General features: G+C 37.7%; 1 protein-coding gene across 4 annotated transcripts in view; it reads right to left on the reverse strand.

Annotated features, from left to right (window-relative positions):
- Nucleotides 1-13,914, reverse strand: part of VWA8 (von Willebrand factor A domain containing 8) — a 458,897-nt gene that overhangs the window by 158,323 nt on the left and 286,660 nt on the right. For all 4 annotated transcript variants that reach the window (XM_055244723.2, XM_055244727.2, XM_055244724.2 and 1 more), the window contains 3 exons: nt 4,726-4,834; nt 2,821-2,959; nt 199-398 (listed from right to left, as the gene is read on the reverse strand). In XM_055244723.2, the coding sequence (XP_055100698.2) occupies nt 199-398; nt 2,821-2,959; nt 4,726-4,834 (448 nt within the window). The remainder of the gene's footprint in view (nt 1-198; nt 399-2,820; nt 2,960-4,725; nt 4,835-13,914) is intronic.

Genomic DNA, 13,914 nt, shown 5'->3' on the forward strand with positions numbered 1-13,914 from the left:
AGGTCATGTTGAAGTCTCTAGAGAAAGGAAGATACTAGCCTGCCTTTGTGGTACTGAGAAAATGCAACTTCTGACCCATCCCTCCAGCTCCTCTCCTTGATCACATGAAAGCACATCTTTTCACAGTTATAGGTTTCTAATCACTCTTGCCTTTCATGTAAGTCATTCTTCACATAATTGTAGCCTGGTGTGCTTTACCTGCTGCTCATGGAGAACCACTTGACCTTTGAGAGGACTTCCCAGTGGTGCCACTGTCATAAAAGGGTGCCAAACGCCATTGGCTGTTCTTGGAAAGATATCAAAAAAGTCCACTAAGAAGCCACTTTTCCCAGTCATATTCATAAAGTACAGGGAAGCAGGATTGCATGTAAGTACATAGAGAGTATTTTGCTCATTTTCTGAAATGACAAAAAGGTGTTAATTTTGTGGCTGGCAACCAATTTTCTAATTGGCCAAGAGGTCTAGTGAAAACTGAATCATGAATACACAGCTGGAACACAGAGTTGGAACTCAGCAGATGATTTGTATCATGGCTTGATTAGGCTGAAAAGACCATAAGAAACAACTTAGTTTCGACCCTAAATGTAGATAAGGTCACACCTATCTACTTGAAAAAATTGACTATCTATTTGTTCCCCAAAGAATGTCATAATATCTTGTGATAAAACCATTAAATATTAAACAATCCTCAATGTCAGGAAATTCTTCCTTGTATGACAGTAACGTGCTTAGTGCTACAGTGAAGGTCTGTTCTCTTGTTGGTTCGGATGGACACCAGTTGGTCAACGTCTTCTATCTGCTAATCTTGCATTTTCCAGATAGTTACTAGCTCTTTAAGATTTTCTTGCTGTAAATAAGTAATTCCATTTTAAAAATCTTAGCTCTATGGATCTTATTTTCTGAACTTTTGTTCACATTTGAGTATTTCTTACTATAAAATCTCTGTCTTTTCAATCTGGGTACCTAAGTCCATTTCCTTCCATTTGAAGAAGTCAGTGCTTCTTCAAATTTCAAGTGCCTATGAATCACCTGGTGATCTAATAAAACTGCAGACTCTGCTTCAGGAGGTTTGGGGTGGTGTTTCAGATTCTGCCTTTCCAACAAACTCCCAGGAGAGGCTAATGTTGCTGGTTTGAGATCCTCCCTTTTGAGTAGCCAGGCTCTGGACTAAGTTTCTCATAATCTCTTATGTGGTCACCGTTGAAGCAAGGGATTAAGCTACTTTTGCATAATAAATGGTATCAGCATCACCTATCACCCAGGTATCTATTTTACAACGGTCATATTTTCAAACCCCAAATTAAGACACAAGATATGACAATAAGATACGTTATTTAAATTTGGGACTACCCTGGAAAATCTGGAACACATGTGTATGTCTGTGTGTGCGTCATATCTATTTATTATATATAATGATATACATATCACACATATTATATATAAAGATATAGTAAATTTAAATAAATGAGCTAACCGATAAGAAACACAAGTCAACAGGACTGAAAAAGACATATTTTTTTAGGAGACAATGCAAACTGTAGATGTTACAGTTTCAATTATGAGATAGAACCACAGAATTTATAATTTATGGATCTTTCATAATGCTTCCATTATCAACACAAATAAGTTCTATTCAACATTTATTGCATAATATAGGGCACTGGGAATACAGCAAAAGTGTTAACAGAAATGTACTTAATAAACTCATTAACGGTTTTCTCTTTTTGCAGGCATTAAATGCAGTTCAGTCTTTGTCTTAAACATATAGATACAAGATTTATATTTATCTTTTACCAATTTAAGAAAAACTCTATTTTTAAAAGCACATATTTTTATTTAAAATAGGAGATTTGTGGAATAAACTACATCAACAGAACTTATAGGCACAAAAACAAGATACCAATTTTTGTCTCAACAATTCTCATCTTATCAAGTTAGAGACTCTCCCTTCTCCCAGCCACCACTTCTGTTTATATCACCTTAGTAACTGACAGCAGTTGAGGAACTTCTGCCAACATGTACCCAGAGCCCACTGCATGAATCAGTAGGTAATGGCAACAGTCCAGAAGTGTGGATGCCAAAAATTCACATTCTTTTTTTTTTTTTTTTTTTTTTTTTTTTGGAGACGGAGTCTCGCTCTGTCACCCAGGCTGGAGTGCAGTGGCGCAGTCTCGGCTCACTGCAAGCTCCGCCTCCCGGGTTCACGCCATTCTCCTGTCTCAGCCTCTCCGAGTAGCTGGGACTACAGGCGCCCGCCACCACGCCCGGCTAATTTTTTTGTATTTTTAGTAGAGACGGGGTTTCACCGTGGTCTCGATCTCCTGACCTTGTGATCCGCCCGCCTCGGCCTCCCAAAGTGCTGGGATTACAAGCGTGAGCCACCGCGCCTGGCAAAAATTCACATTCTTTATTTGCCATCCTTTACAATTAGAAGTTCAATGACTGCAAATCACTCCAGCCCTACTTTCATGGTTCATGTAATCACCAAACTGGAATCCCAGCCAAAAAACCCAATGTTTCTCCTTTTTATTTTTCCCTTCTATTTTTAGCACATGCCTGGGTGTGTTTAACTTTGTGCTACAATTGTAATGAGAAACAGACATATGCATACAAACTCAGCAGTGCTTATGTGGATTCCACAATAGCATTTTGTTAGGTTGTTAGAGGAAATTAGTTCTAAATTACATATAATTGCTATCCAATCTAAGAATGACAGACACCAAGTCTATCATAAACCTTTTGATGTCTAGAGATTATTTTAATCCATCTTTTAAAAAAACATATGCAGGAGGGAAAGATCAAAAGAATAAGCAGACATACCATGTGATGTAGCAATGTCACAGATTATATTAATTTCATCCAATGGTATTCTCCAGGAGGCACATTCTTCAGTAAAGTTTAGGGATCTTTCTTCATGTCTTTCTATTGGATACTCCTGTATATTTATAAGTGCTGGACCCTATAATAAAGCAGTTATCTCAGTTAAGATATTTTGGTTGTCACCAAAATGTAGAAAAGCTAAAGTTCTTCCAAATATAAACTTTAACATTCAAGTATTTAATATCCTGCTATACCTTTTTTCAATTTATTGACAGGCTTAGTACTCATAACAACAATAATATCATACACTTGCACTTATAAATGCTTTCACATGTGCTATCTTATTTATTTTCTCACTTTTTCTTTTTACTCACAAAATATACCAGATGCAAAATCCCATAGCATTTCTCATTTCTTCATTCCTTCCTAAGGCGAGAGCCAGTTTTGAACTCCAAGTATCAGGACGCAGAGCTGTCCAAACCAGGAGAATAGTTCGCAAATGAATGAGCCAGAGCCTGATACATTTCCATTGTGAAGAAGGATTTTTATGTCATTACACAGAAATGTAATGGTTAAACCTGGGTATTTTAAATTAAATGCAAAACATGTGGCATTTGAAATTTTTTAAAAAACCAAACTTACTGATAACCACTAGTGGTGACTTATGAAGGATAGAGTATTTCACACATTGTGATAATTATTCAATATAAATATAAGCAGAGGAGCTAATTTAATAATGTTAAGAATATTAGTTCTGGGTACTTAGATATGACTTCTTGAAAGAATGCTATAAATGTAAGCAAAAACCAGTGATTTGCATGCCCTACAGTCCCTAATTAATCAAAAATGTTTGGACTAGATATTGGCATCCATGTCCCCCGCCCACCACCCCTCTTCTATCTAGTCTATATCTTGAGGGCTAGGGAGTAAGAAACTGCATTTCTCATACTCTCTTTAAAAAGGGTTCTGGAAATGATTTAGGTTTTGCCAATTAAATGCACCTGAATAAGATTTGGAAGGCAGGAAAGAGGTAGTGGCCATCTTCTTGCAGTGATAGCAGACAAGGAGGCTCTGACAAAAATGAACAGTTGGATTAGCACATGTCTGGGTGTGTTTCACTTTGTCTTACTGTAAGGGTTGACAAACTATGGCCTCCAGGCCAGGTCTGACCCACAGCCTGTTTTTTTTATAAATAAAATTTTAGTGAAACACAGCCACTTCCATTTGTTTACGTACTGCCATGGCTGATTTTGCACTACATGGCAGAGTTGAGTGGTTGCAACAGAATCTGTAAGGCCACAAAGCCTAAAATATTGACTCTGTGGTCCTTTAGAGAAAATGTTTGCTGACACTGCTCTACTGTGCTGCCCTCAGCAGCAGGGATGACAGCAGAAGCAGAAATACTGTTCTTGAAATTACAAGTCCAGTGTTGCCCCTCAACTTCTGTTCCTGCTGCCCTTTCTAATGATTTTACAAGCATCTAATTTCTCACAGTAAATTCCTTTCTGCTTGAAATACCTAGAGGGACTTCTATTACAACTAGTAACTGATGGTTATTTCCTTTACTTTCACATGAAGACTGAACCTGGCAACAATGTGTGGCTAAAAAGAGGCCAAAAATCAAAAAGCACAGTTTTAATCCTATCAGCACAAGACAAATATCACAGAGCAACTTTCCTAGGAAAATATGTAACATACCTGACTCTCATTATCCAATTAGCTCTTTAGAAATTCTATCTAGCCTTTAGGAATTATCTACTGAGAGGCCAGCCTGATTTGAAAGTTAGAGCAGAAGCTAAAATAACATCAGATATCATTTCTGAGATTGTTTGTATTATCTCCAGGGAAGATACAGCAAAATTTAAAAGGTTCAATATTTTAAGAGAAAATAATGATGATATTAACCTTTATGTCTATATGATGAGTTTCCACTGGACACAAGAGTTTTTGCATCCCACTTCTTGCCTGACCAATTGTCCAGTAGCCCATGAATGTCTGTTCTGGCAGAGGCAACCTGTTAAGGATGATTTGCAAAGTAAGTATTTCTTACTGTATCCAAGTCATAGAAAAAAATAACAAGCCATCTATTATCAACTACACAAATAAATTTGAAGAACGCTTTACTTAGAAGTGAGTTATACTTCATTTTATTAAAAGACAGTATATAAAATCATGTTTAAAATATACTTTAAGACAAAAAAGATCCCACATTTCAGAAACTAAGAAGGTAAGGCAAGGTCCTATTTTTACTTTAATGACAAATATAATTGATTTACATACATACTCCTTTGAATTGCAGTAATTTAACATCTAAATTTCTGGTAGAGTATAGGAAAACTTTTTTTAAAAAATTGGAGCAATCTATCAATTTTTTCAGTCTATTTTTTTTTTTTTTTTGAGACAGAGTTGCACTCTTGTTGCCCAGACTGGAGTGCAATTGTGTGATATCGGCTCACTGCAACCTCTGCCTCCTGGGTTCAAGCAATTCTTTTGTTTTAGCCTTCTTGAGTAGCTGGGATTACAGGCATGCACTACTACGCCCGGCTAATTTTGTATTTTTAGTAGAGACGGGGTTTCTCCATGTTGGTCAGGCTGGTCGCCACCTCAGGTGATCCGCCCGCCTTGGCCTCCCAAAGTGCTAGGATTACAGGCATGAGCCACCGTGCCCAGACAATTATTTTAAATTTGGAATCACATAATGAAGAGTACACCATACTACTAGTCCCACATTTGTATGTTGTATAGGGCAAGTTTCATAGACTTTATTTTGGCATCTTAATTTTTTTCACTTTGAATTAAAATATAAAATACATACTAAAATGTCCACATAAATATGTCAGCTCTGCACACATGTGTAACCAGTACCCAAAGAGGTAGAGCATTACTGGCATCCAGAAGCACCTGTGAGGCCACTTTCAGCACTAATCCACCAAGGGAGCTAAATGCTGATTTCTAATGGAATCATTCTGTATTTAGATTCCCTTTTATTTAAAATGACTTTCAAATAAGGTGATTTGCCAAAACCAACATGGCAATACTAAAGTATAAAACAGCAGATAATTTTTTTTTTTTTTTTTTTTTTTTTCTGAGATGGAGTCTTGCTCTGTCGCCCAGGCTGGAGTGCAGTGGCGCAATCTCGGCTCACTGCAAGCTCCGTCTCCCGGGTTCACGCCATTCTCCTGCCTCAGCCTCTCTGAGTAGCTGGGATTACAGGCGCCCGCCACCACGCCCGGCTAATTTTTTTGTATTTTTAGTAGAGACGAGATTTCACCGTGGTCTCGATCTCCTGACCTCGTGATCCACCCGCCTCGGCCTCCCAAAGTGCTGGGATTACAAGCGTGAGCCACTGTGCCCGGCCCAGATAATTTTTTTTAAGTCTTCATTTTTTTTTTTTTTCTTTGAGACAGGGTCTTACTCTGTCACCCAGGCTGGAGGGCGGTAGTGCAATCACAGCTCACTGCATCCTTGAACTCCTGGACTCATGATCCTCCCACCTCGTCCTCCTGAGTAGCAGGGACTACAGGCATGCAAAACTATGCCTGGCTAATTTTTTCATTTTTTATTTTTAGTAGAAGCAGGGTCTTGCTGTGTTGTCCAGGCTGGTCTCAAACTCCTGGACCCAAGTGATCCTCCTGCTTCAGCCTCCGAAAGTGCTGGGATTACAAGTGTGAGCCAAGTCTTCACTTTTTAATCATACTATCTTTTATTTGAGTCTTTAAAATAGGAACCATTGATTTGTCATTTAATGCATTAGAAAATTAGTGATTCAGAGTTAAAAGCTCTTTTTTAAAAATAATACACACATGGCTACAAATTGAAATGTATCCTTGGAATGAGTTTGATGACCATTAAAAGAACACGTTTATATTTAGAAATTATTTTATTTACAGTAAAAAAGTAGTCTGCCATAATATTTCTATATGCTTAATAAGATCATGTAAGGCTAAGATATTTTTTGTATAAAATAATAGAAGCAAACATTCTAGTACAATATGATTTTCATCCCTTTTGAATGCTAATGTTTATCACAAGAGGAAAGAAATTAAAAAGAAATTTACACTGAAATTCTTCTAAGTCATATGACATAAATCTCTCAAAACCACACACACACTTTCGAATCTATCATCTAAAATATATTTTAAGTATCTGGACAATTATCTCAATCGGTGACCCACTTACTTCCATCTTTTTACCAGGAAAAAATGTGTATGTGCAGGGGGTCGGGGGAGGGTACCGAATTAGGGGAATAAAGGGGTTTTACAATTACTGTGTTCTCTCTTTTGAATGTAATAAAAATACATTTCTGTGTTAATAGGCCAGATCTTAAAAACATAGACTGGGATCTCTCTCTTGGTTTAGGGAATAAACTATATTTTATACTTGTTTTCAGCAGTTCACCGAAGGAGAATTGGGGCTCCAAATGTAGAAATAGAAAAATAAAAGAAGGAGATACACTTAATATTCTGGCAGCATAGAAGACATAATGTAACAGACTGCAAGAGATTTGGGTTTTAGTTCTTTTATCAACCTGCTATATAAACTCAGGAAGAGGAAAGTCCATTGTTTTCTCTAAGTATTCATTTTTTTTTGTCTTTTTGACTTTGCTTGATATTAATTTCTTCATTTGTGAAATGAAGGGAATGATCTGTAAAGTTCCTTACAGCTTGGGGAGTCTGTGAGGATCAAGGAAGAGAGTAGAGAGAAGTGTCACTGGTAAGTTTTATAGTCTTGCATTGTCTTGATACTCTGAAGTGAAAATAAATAATCAGAATGAAAATATCTATAGTTACCAACAGAACAGATCCCCTGATAGATACACATGCTTTATTAAAGCATATAAAAACAAGCTCTGAATACATCCCAAATTGTTTCTTTGAAAACAACAGAAACAGTTTCACATCTTGAAATTTAATTTAATTCAGGGGAGATCATTAATTACAACGATCTTTGGTTGATACCTAGCCTAAAAAATTGATCTAATATATTCTTTCATAAACCTTACAAAACGATCATACAAATGCTTAAAAAAATAAAAAAGCTTCATCCATTTGAGAAAAAGTAACTTTGCTCAACTTTCAGATTTTACTGACAATGCCAGGCATGTTCATAAAATCTGGTTTGAACTTGCCAACTCATTCTAAATAACAGTCATGGAAATTATACGTTGCCTGGCTCTGTATAAAAATAGCACTGGCTGTTTGGTTGGCAGGGTATGGGAAGGACCTCCAGGTACCCTATATAGAATCTACTTCAGAACCACATAACATGATGCTATTGGCAGTAATAACTAAACTGAAAGACACATAACACAAGGGTGTCCTGGAGTTACACAATCAAACTGACTCCATCCTGTCCCTTGGTAACGTGGGGTATTATTGTTTCTGGACTTTTACTGTAGGTTCTAGGCTGGCCAAACTGAGGTAAACCCAAGACCCTCATTTATTTTCCACTACTAAGACCTCCGAATAAGCTGTGGGAAAATTTGATCATTACTAACTTTCTCTCCCTTGGTAAGTTAGTAGTCAAGGGAAAGGGGAAGCATTATATGATATTTCGGTAAATGAGCAAGCTTTGGAATTTGAAACATAATCAACATTAATTTAGGGGAAACTCTAAATAACCAGCTAGCAAAAGGCCCTCTATTCCCTTAGTGAACTATGTCATCCAACTCTGACCAGACTTAAGTTTTAATAACTGATTTGATTAAAACAATAATGCCATTTTCCATAGCTTTAAGACTTTGTCACTTGTATTGTTCAACTTTGTTAAAGTCCTAGCTGGAATGATGTGTGGATTTGATTTCATGGGGAAGGAGGAGGAACTTAAGGCCCATAAATAGCACTACTTTTTATCTTCAATGTCATTCATGAATTTATGTTTTTTAAAAACAGTGAAGTATTTCAGTTCCTATGTTTGGCATTTCTTAATCCCTTGTGGAAATGATAATAAGGATCTGGAAGTAAAAGTTTGGACTAAAAGAAAGGTGAGTATCATAATTATGACTCAGGTCAAATTATAGTACTTGAGCAAGTTACAGAAAGAACAAAAAAGGTTTTCTTTTTTTAAAACACACACATACAATTCATAACATGATGCATATGGACACCAAAGCCAAGTACTATAGGCTGAATGACATGCAACAGATTTGTCTAAGATTGCTTCCATAAAGGGGTGAGCTGGGTTTTAAAAGAGTATGTTCTGGCAAATTTCTGCCTTCTCTGAACATTTGCCAATACTATTTTTGGAATATGAAAGAAAACACATGCAAAAGATTTGGATCTTTCTAGGGGCATTATGCAATTGGAAGTTGTTGACATACCTATTATCAACAATTCCTAAAACATTTCCTTACCACAAGAACTACTAATTTTCATGGGAATAACGGAACCCTTCAGGGCTGTTTCACCAACTCTCAAAAATTCAACAATTACTACCATCTTTGAGAAGAAAAATAACAACTCCAATTTTAGCAGGCCTCACTCATTCCTGATGTTTTAAATCTAATTTCTGGCAAAAATTAAGTTGAGTTGTCCAACAAAGTTCACTGGAGCCTTTCATGGAATAGCCCTGACTAATAATTCTGGCTTTGTGCTTATCCCTTCCTTTCAGTCTCAGCCACCTCAAACTATTAGTTGCTATTCTTGAACATGCTATGCATTTTCATGCTTCCAGGAGGCCATTACCTCTGCCTAGAATTCCTTTCTGCTCTGGCCTCCTTGGTGAAATCCTTCTTATTCCCAAGTGCCAATTCAAATGTCACTCTCCCTTGCATTACTCCCCACTCCCCTATATTCCTTTCTGGGAAAAATGAATTCCTTACACTTCTGGGTTTCCACATAAATTTATACATACAAAACTCCTAGAAACTCTTAGAATAAAGTTCTATAGACTCTATACTTTTCACATTAAAGACCTGAGAGAGAAGAAATTTGAGAGAGCAGGTCAGAAGTAAACCAAGAAATCCCTTAAAATATTTTTATATGGGGCCGGGCGCAGTGGCTCACGCCTGTAATCCCAGCACTTTGGGAGGCTGAGGCGGGCTGATCACCTGAGGTCGGGAGTTTGAGACCAGCCTGACCAACATGGAAAAACCCCGTCTCTACTACAAATGCAAAAAAAAATTAGCCGGGCGTGGTGGCGCATGCCTGTAATCTCAGCTACTTGGGCGGCTGAGGCAGGAGAATTGCTTGAACTGGGGAGGCGGAGGTTGCGGTGAGCCAAGATTGCGCCACTGCACTCCAGCCTGGGCAACAAGAGTGAAACTCAGTCTAAAAAAAAAAAAAAATTTGTATGTACTAAAAGAAAAAAACAGCACATTAAAGAGAGATAATACAAATGCCCCTTTACATACTTTAAATTAGTAACAATGGATACCATTATTAATTCCCAGTAATATCTTCCTTTATTTGCTAGAAACTTCAGAATGTTGGTAAATTAATTTGGCTTTGCTGCAAATGATGTATACGTGAGTATTTGTACATATTTTCTTTTTCTGTGCTTGGTTCTGCATTTAGCTATTATGGCTTCCACTTCATAACTTTGACTTGTATACCTCTGCCACCTAGGTCCTGCAGAGATGACAGAAATGCAGAGTAATCTAGATGTATGAGATGGAAGATTTTGGGAAATTTGCTATTCTTGGCAGGCACTTCTCAAATATACTCCCTGATACCCAGAATGACACTGTAGTTTAGTGCTGTTGCCCAGCGTCACTCAGTGCTAAAGCAGATGTTGTCAGCTTGCTCCACACATCTCTGGCTCTCTTCCTCCTCACAGAAGTTGCCAGACTAGTTCTGGGGCCAGGGTTTCCTTTCCTTCATCTTTCTTCACGTTTCACTGAAAAAAAGTCTTCTCTCTTTCTGCCATCTGCTTTATCAGCTGCATCTTAGTATTTTCTAATCTTATGTTCTTTCCTTTTCTAATCATCCACAACAAGAATAACTGGGACTGAAACTTTCCCAGTTGTCGAAAACTTTCCCAGAGAAAAATTTCCTGTATTTCTCACAAGAAGGACTCACAGGATGAAAACTCTACTATGAATACAGCACTTTGAATATAACATTGCACAATAAGGTTGGTAGTTTTACATGTTTTCCTTACTAGAGTGTTAATGCATCGAGAGTAAGCCTTACATCTTACTCATTTGGATCTCTAGTATTCAGAATCCATCAGTTCTGCCACCTAATCCTCTCTCGCTGTTGTACCTCTTTTTCATTGCCACGGCCACAATGTGGGCCTCATTCTTCATCACCTGGGTTACTGCAACTGTTTTGCAACAGGTCTTCCTGCCTTTAGGTTCGCCGCCTTTCAGTTTATTACTTTTAGAAAACCAAAAAGGAGTCTTTTTAAATTAGAAAGGTAACCATGTTGTTCTCTGATTGAAACTCTGATCTCTTCCTTTCAGCCTCACCACTCACTTAACCCTGAGTTAGTTGCCAAAGGGCCTTTAGTTTCCAAAATGCACCATATTTTCTTAAAATGTGTCCAGTGTTCTTCCCTTATTTGCCTGGAGAATAATTTAATGATTCAGCCTCTCTATCTTCACTGACTCTTCCCCAGGGCAGATGGCTGCAATCCTGAGTCTTGGTTCCCTCTTGTGTGGCTCTAACTTCACATGAGTCACTCTGTCTCTCTTTTTTTTTTTTTTTTTTTTTTTTTAAAGAAACAGGGTCTAACTATGTTGCCCAGCTGGAGTGCAGTGGCTATTCACAGGTGCAATCATCGTGCTCCACAGCCTTGAACTTATGGGCTCAAGGAATCCTCCTGCCTCAGCCTCCTGAGTAGCTGGGACTACAGGCATGCACCACCACTCCTGGCTACAAGTCAGTCTTTCACTTGACAGCTTTCCCAATTAATTGTGATCGCTTCGAAGGCAGATAATGAGTCTTCGTCATCTTTATAATTCATACTCCCTATATGTTGTTTACCACTAAGTAAGTGTCTGGTAAATGAAAGAATGCTTGGTTATATTATAACTGCCAACATTTTGACCTACTTGTTTCTCATCTCAATGGCAATTTGCAAACTACTATGGTACATTTTCCCTTTGCATTCTGATTACATGTCGACCATTTCCTTCACTTACAAGACTCAACAAATGATGCACTCGACTTTGCAGGTATACTAGAAAGGATAGCTACAGGTGGGGATTGGTGATTTCTATTCAGCTAGGAGACAGGCTTTCATAAAACATCACTTTTAAATGCTTAAGGGATCAAGAATCATTCTGTGCTACTGCATGCATGAGAGAAGATTCATAGATCTTGAAAATTTCTATGTAAGTTTGTTTTGTATCCCCATAAATGAGCGAAAAGCAAATGGAATGGCTGTGAAGTTACTTCACAATATGCCAAGAGAATATAAGGCAAAGACTATGACAATATAAAACTCATCACCACTCTGCTGCTTATGACACTTTTGAGATGTCATTAAGTAGACTTTATCATTTTTGAAACAAACAGCTCTTTCTGAAATGAAATTAAATAGTCATTCAGAGTGGAACTGTACACCTTAGAACTCCACGATCAACACCACGAACTTATTTGAAAAAACTATGACTACAAAAAGAAAATTATGACATATAATAGTTTGGGAAAATGAAAGACAGGCACAAAACTTTAAACAAAGAATATTTTATGTTAGTAGGATAAACAGTAAACTGATAATCATTCTGACTTTCAAAGAGAAATCTAATGAAAGTATTCCAAAGACAGGCCCTGGCAGGGGGATGTTCTTTTTGATGCCTCTGATACTTTGAAGACTCCATAGTTGTTCTTTGTTAGAAAAGTAGCAGCTGCTATTGATGGCACAACTATGTAAATTTTTAAAGCAGAAAACCGATTCTAGGCAGATATCCTTTCAAGGACAAATTCAAAAGAGATGAAGCTTTCTGTCTGCAAATATGCACATCTGGCACTGCTCTGAAAAGATAAATACTAAGTACAATCCTGTAACACACATTGCAGTACACACAGATGAAAACACAATCTCAGCTACTTTCATCAGGGGTAATACTAAAATATGTTGATGCATCCAAAGTAAGGGTAACATCTCTGATATAAGGGAAGGAAGTTACTACTTATTTGGCTTCCCTATTCAATTAGGGACAGTAGATGACGGAAGCTATGAGTTGGAAGGACGTTAAGGACTACTTAATTCATTGTTCTAAGTCTGAATCCTCTCAAGTGCCTCCCCAAAAAGGTTTGTCCAGATCTGTCTGAACCCAGTCTACAGAAAGTACACCTTCTCTTTGTCCTCATTAGTCTATTCCTTCTTTGAATACAGGAGCTATTAGCCCCCTAAAGGAACCCGACTCTAAGTTGTAATGACTTAATAGCAACTTACAGGTACACAGGTAATGCACAGGGATTTATGATTAATCTGTTAAAGTGATTAAATTAATGATCATAATTTTGAAGATCATAGTACTAAGTAGAGGATTCTATATAAAAGAAATTTCAGGCCAGGCGCAGTGGCTTACGCCTGTAATCCCAGCACTTTGAGAGGCCGAGGCGGGCAGATCACGAGGTCAGGAGATCGAGACCATCCTGGCTAACACAGTGAAACGCTGTCTCTACTAAAAATACAAAAAATCAGCCGGGCGTGGTGGCCAGTGCCTATAGTCCCAGCTACTTGGGAGGCTGAGGCAGGAGAATGGCGTGAACCCTGGAGGCAGAGCTTACAGTGAGCTGAGATCACGCCACTGCGCTCCAGCCTGGGCGACAGAGCAAGACTCCGTCTCAAAAAAAAAAGAAATTTTAAAAAGAATTGTTCTATTCATTTTGAAGAATTTGTTAATGCAAACACTTTTTTTTTTTTTTTTTAAAGCAAAAGCAAATCCTTATTGCAGGAGAAAAGATTTAGGATACAAATACTACATGTTCTCACTCATATGTGGGAGCTAAAAAATTTACCTCATGGACATAGAGAATGGAATGATAGAAACCAGAGATCGGGAAGATTGAGTGGGTGGGAGGGGCTTATGAAGAGAGGTTGGTTGATGGGTACTAAAATACAGTTAGGTGGAAGAGATATGTTCTAATGATTGATAGCAGACTAGAGTGACTATACTTAGCAATAATATTTTGTATATTT

Source organism: Symphalangus syndactylus, chromosome 15, assembly GCF_028878055.3.
Source record: "Symphalangus syndactylus isolate Jambi chromosome 15, NHGRI_mSymSyn1-v2.1_pri, whole genome shotgun sequence".
NCBI classification, from domain to species: Eukaryota; Metazoa; Chordata; class Mammalia; order Primates; family Hylobatidae; genus Symphalangus; species Symphalangus syndactylus.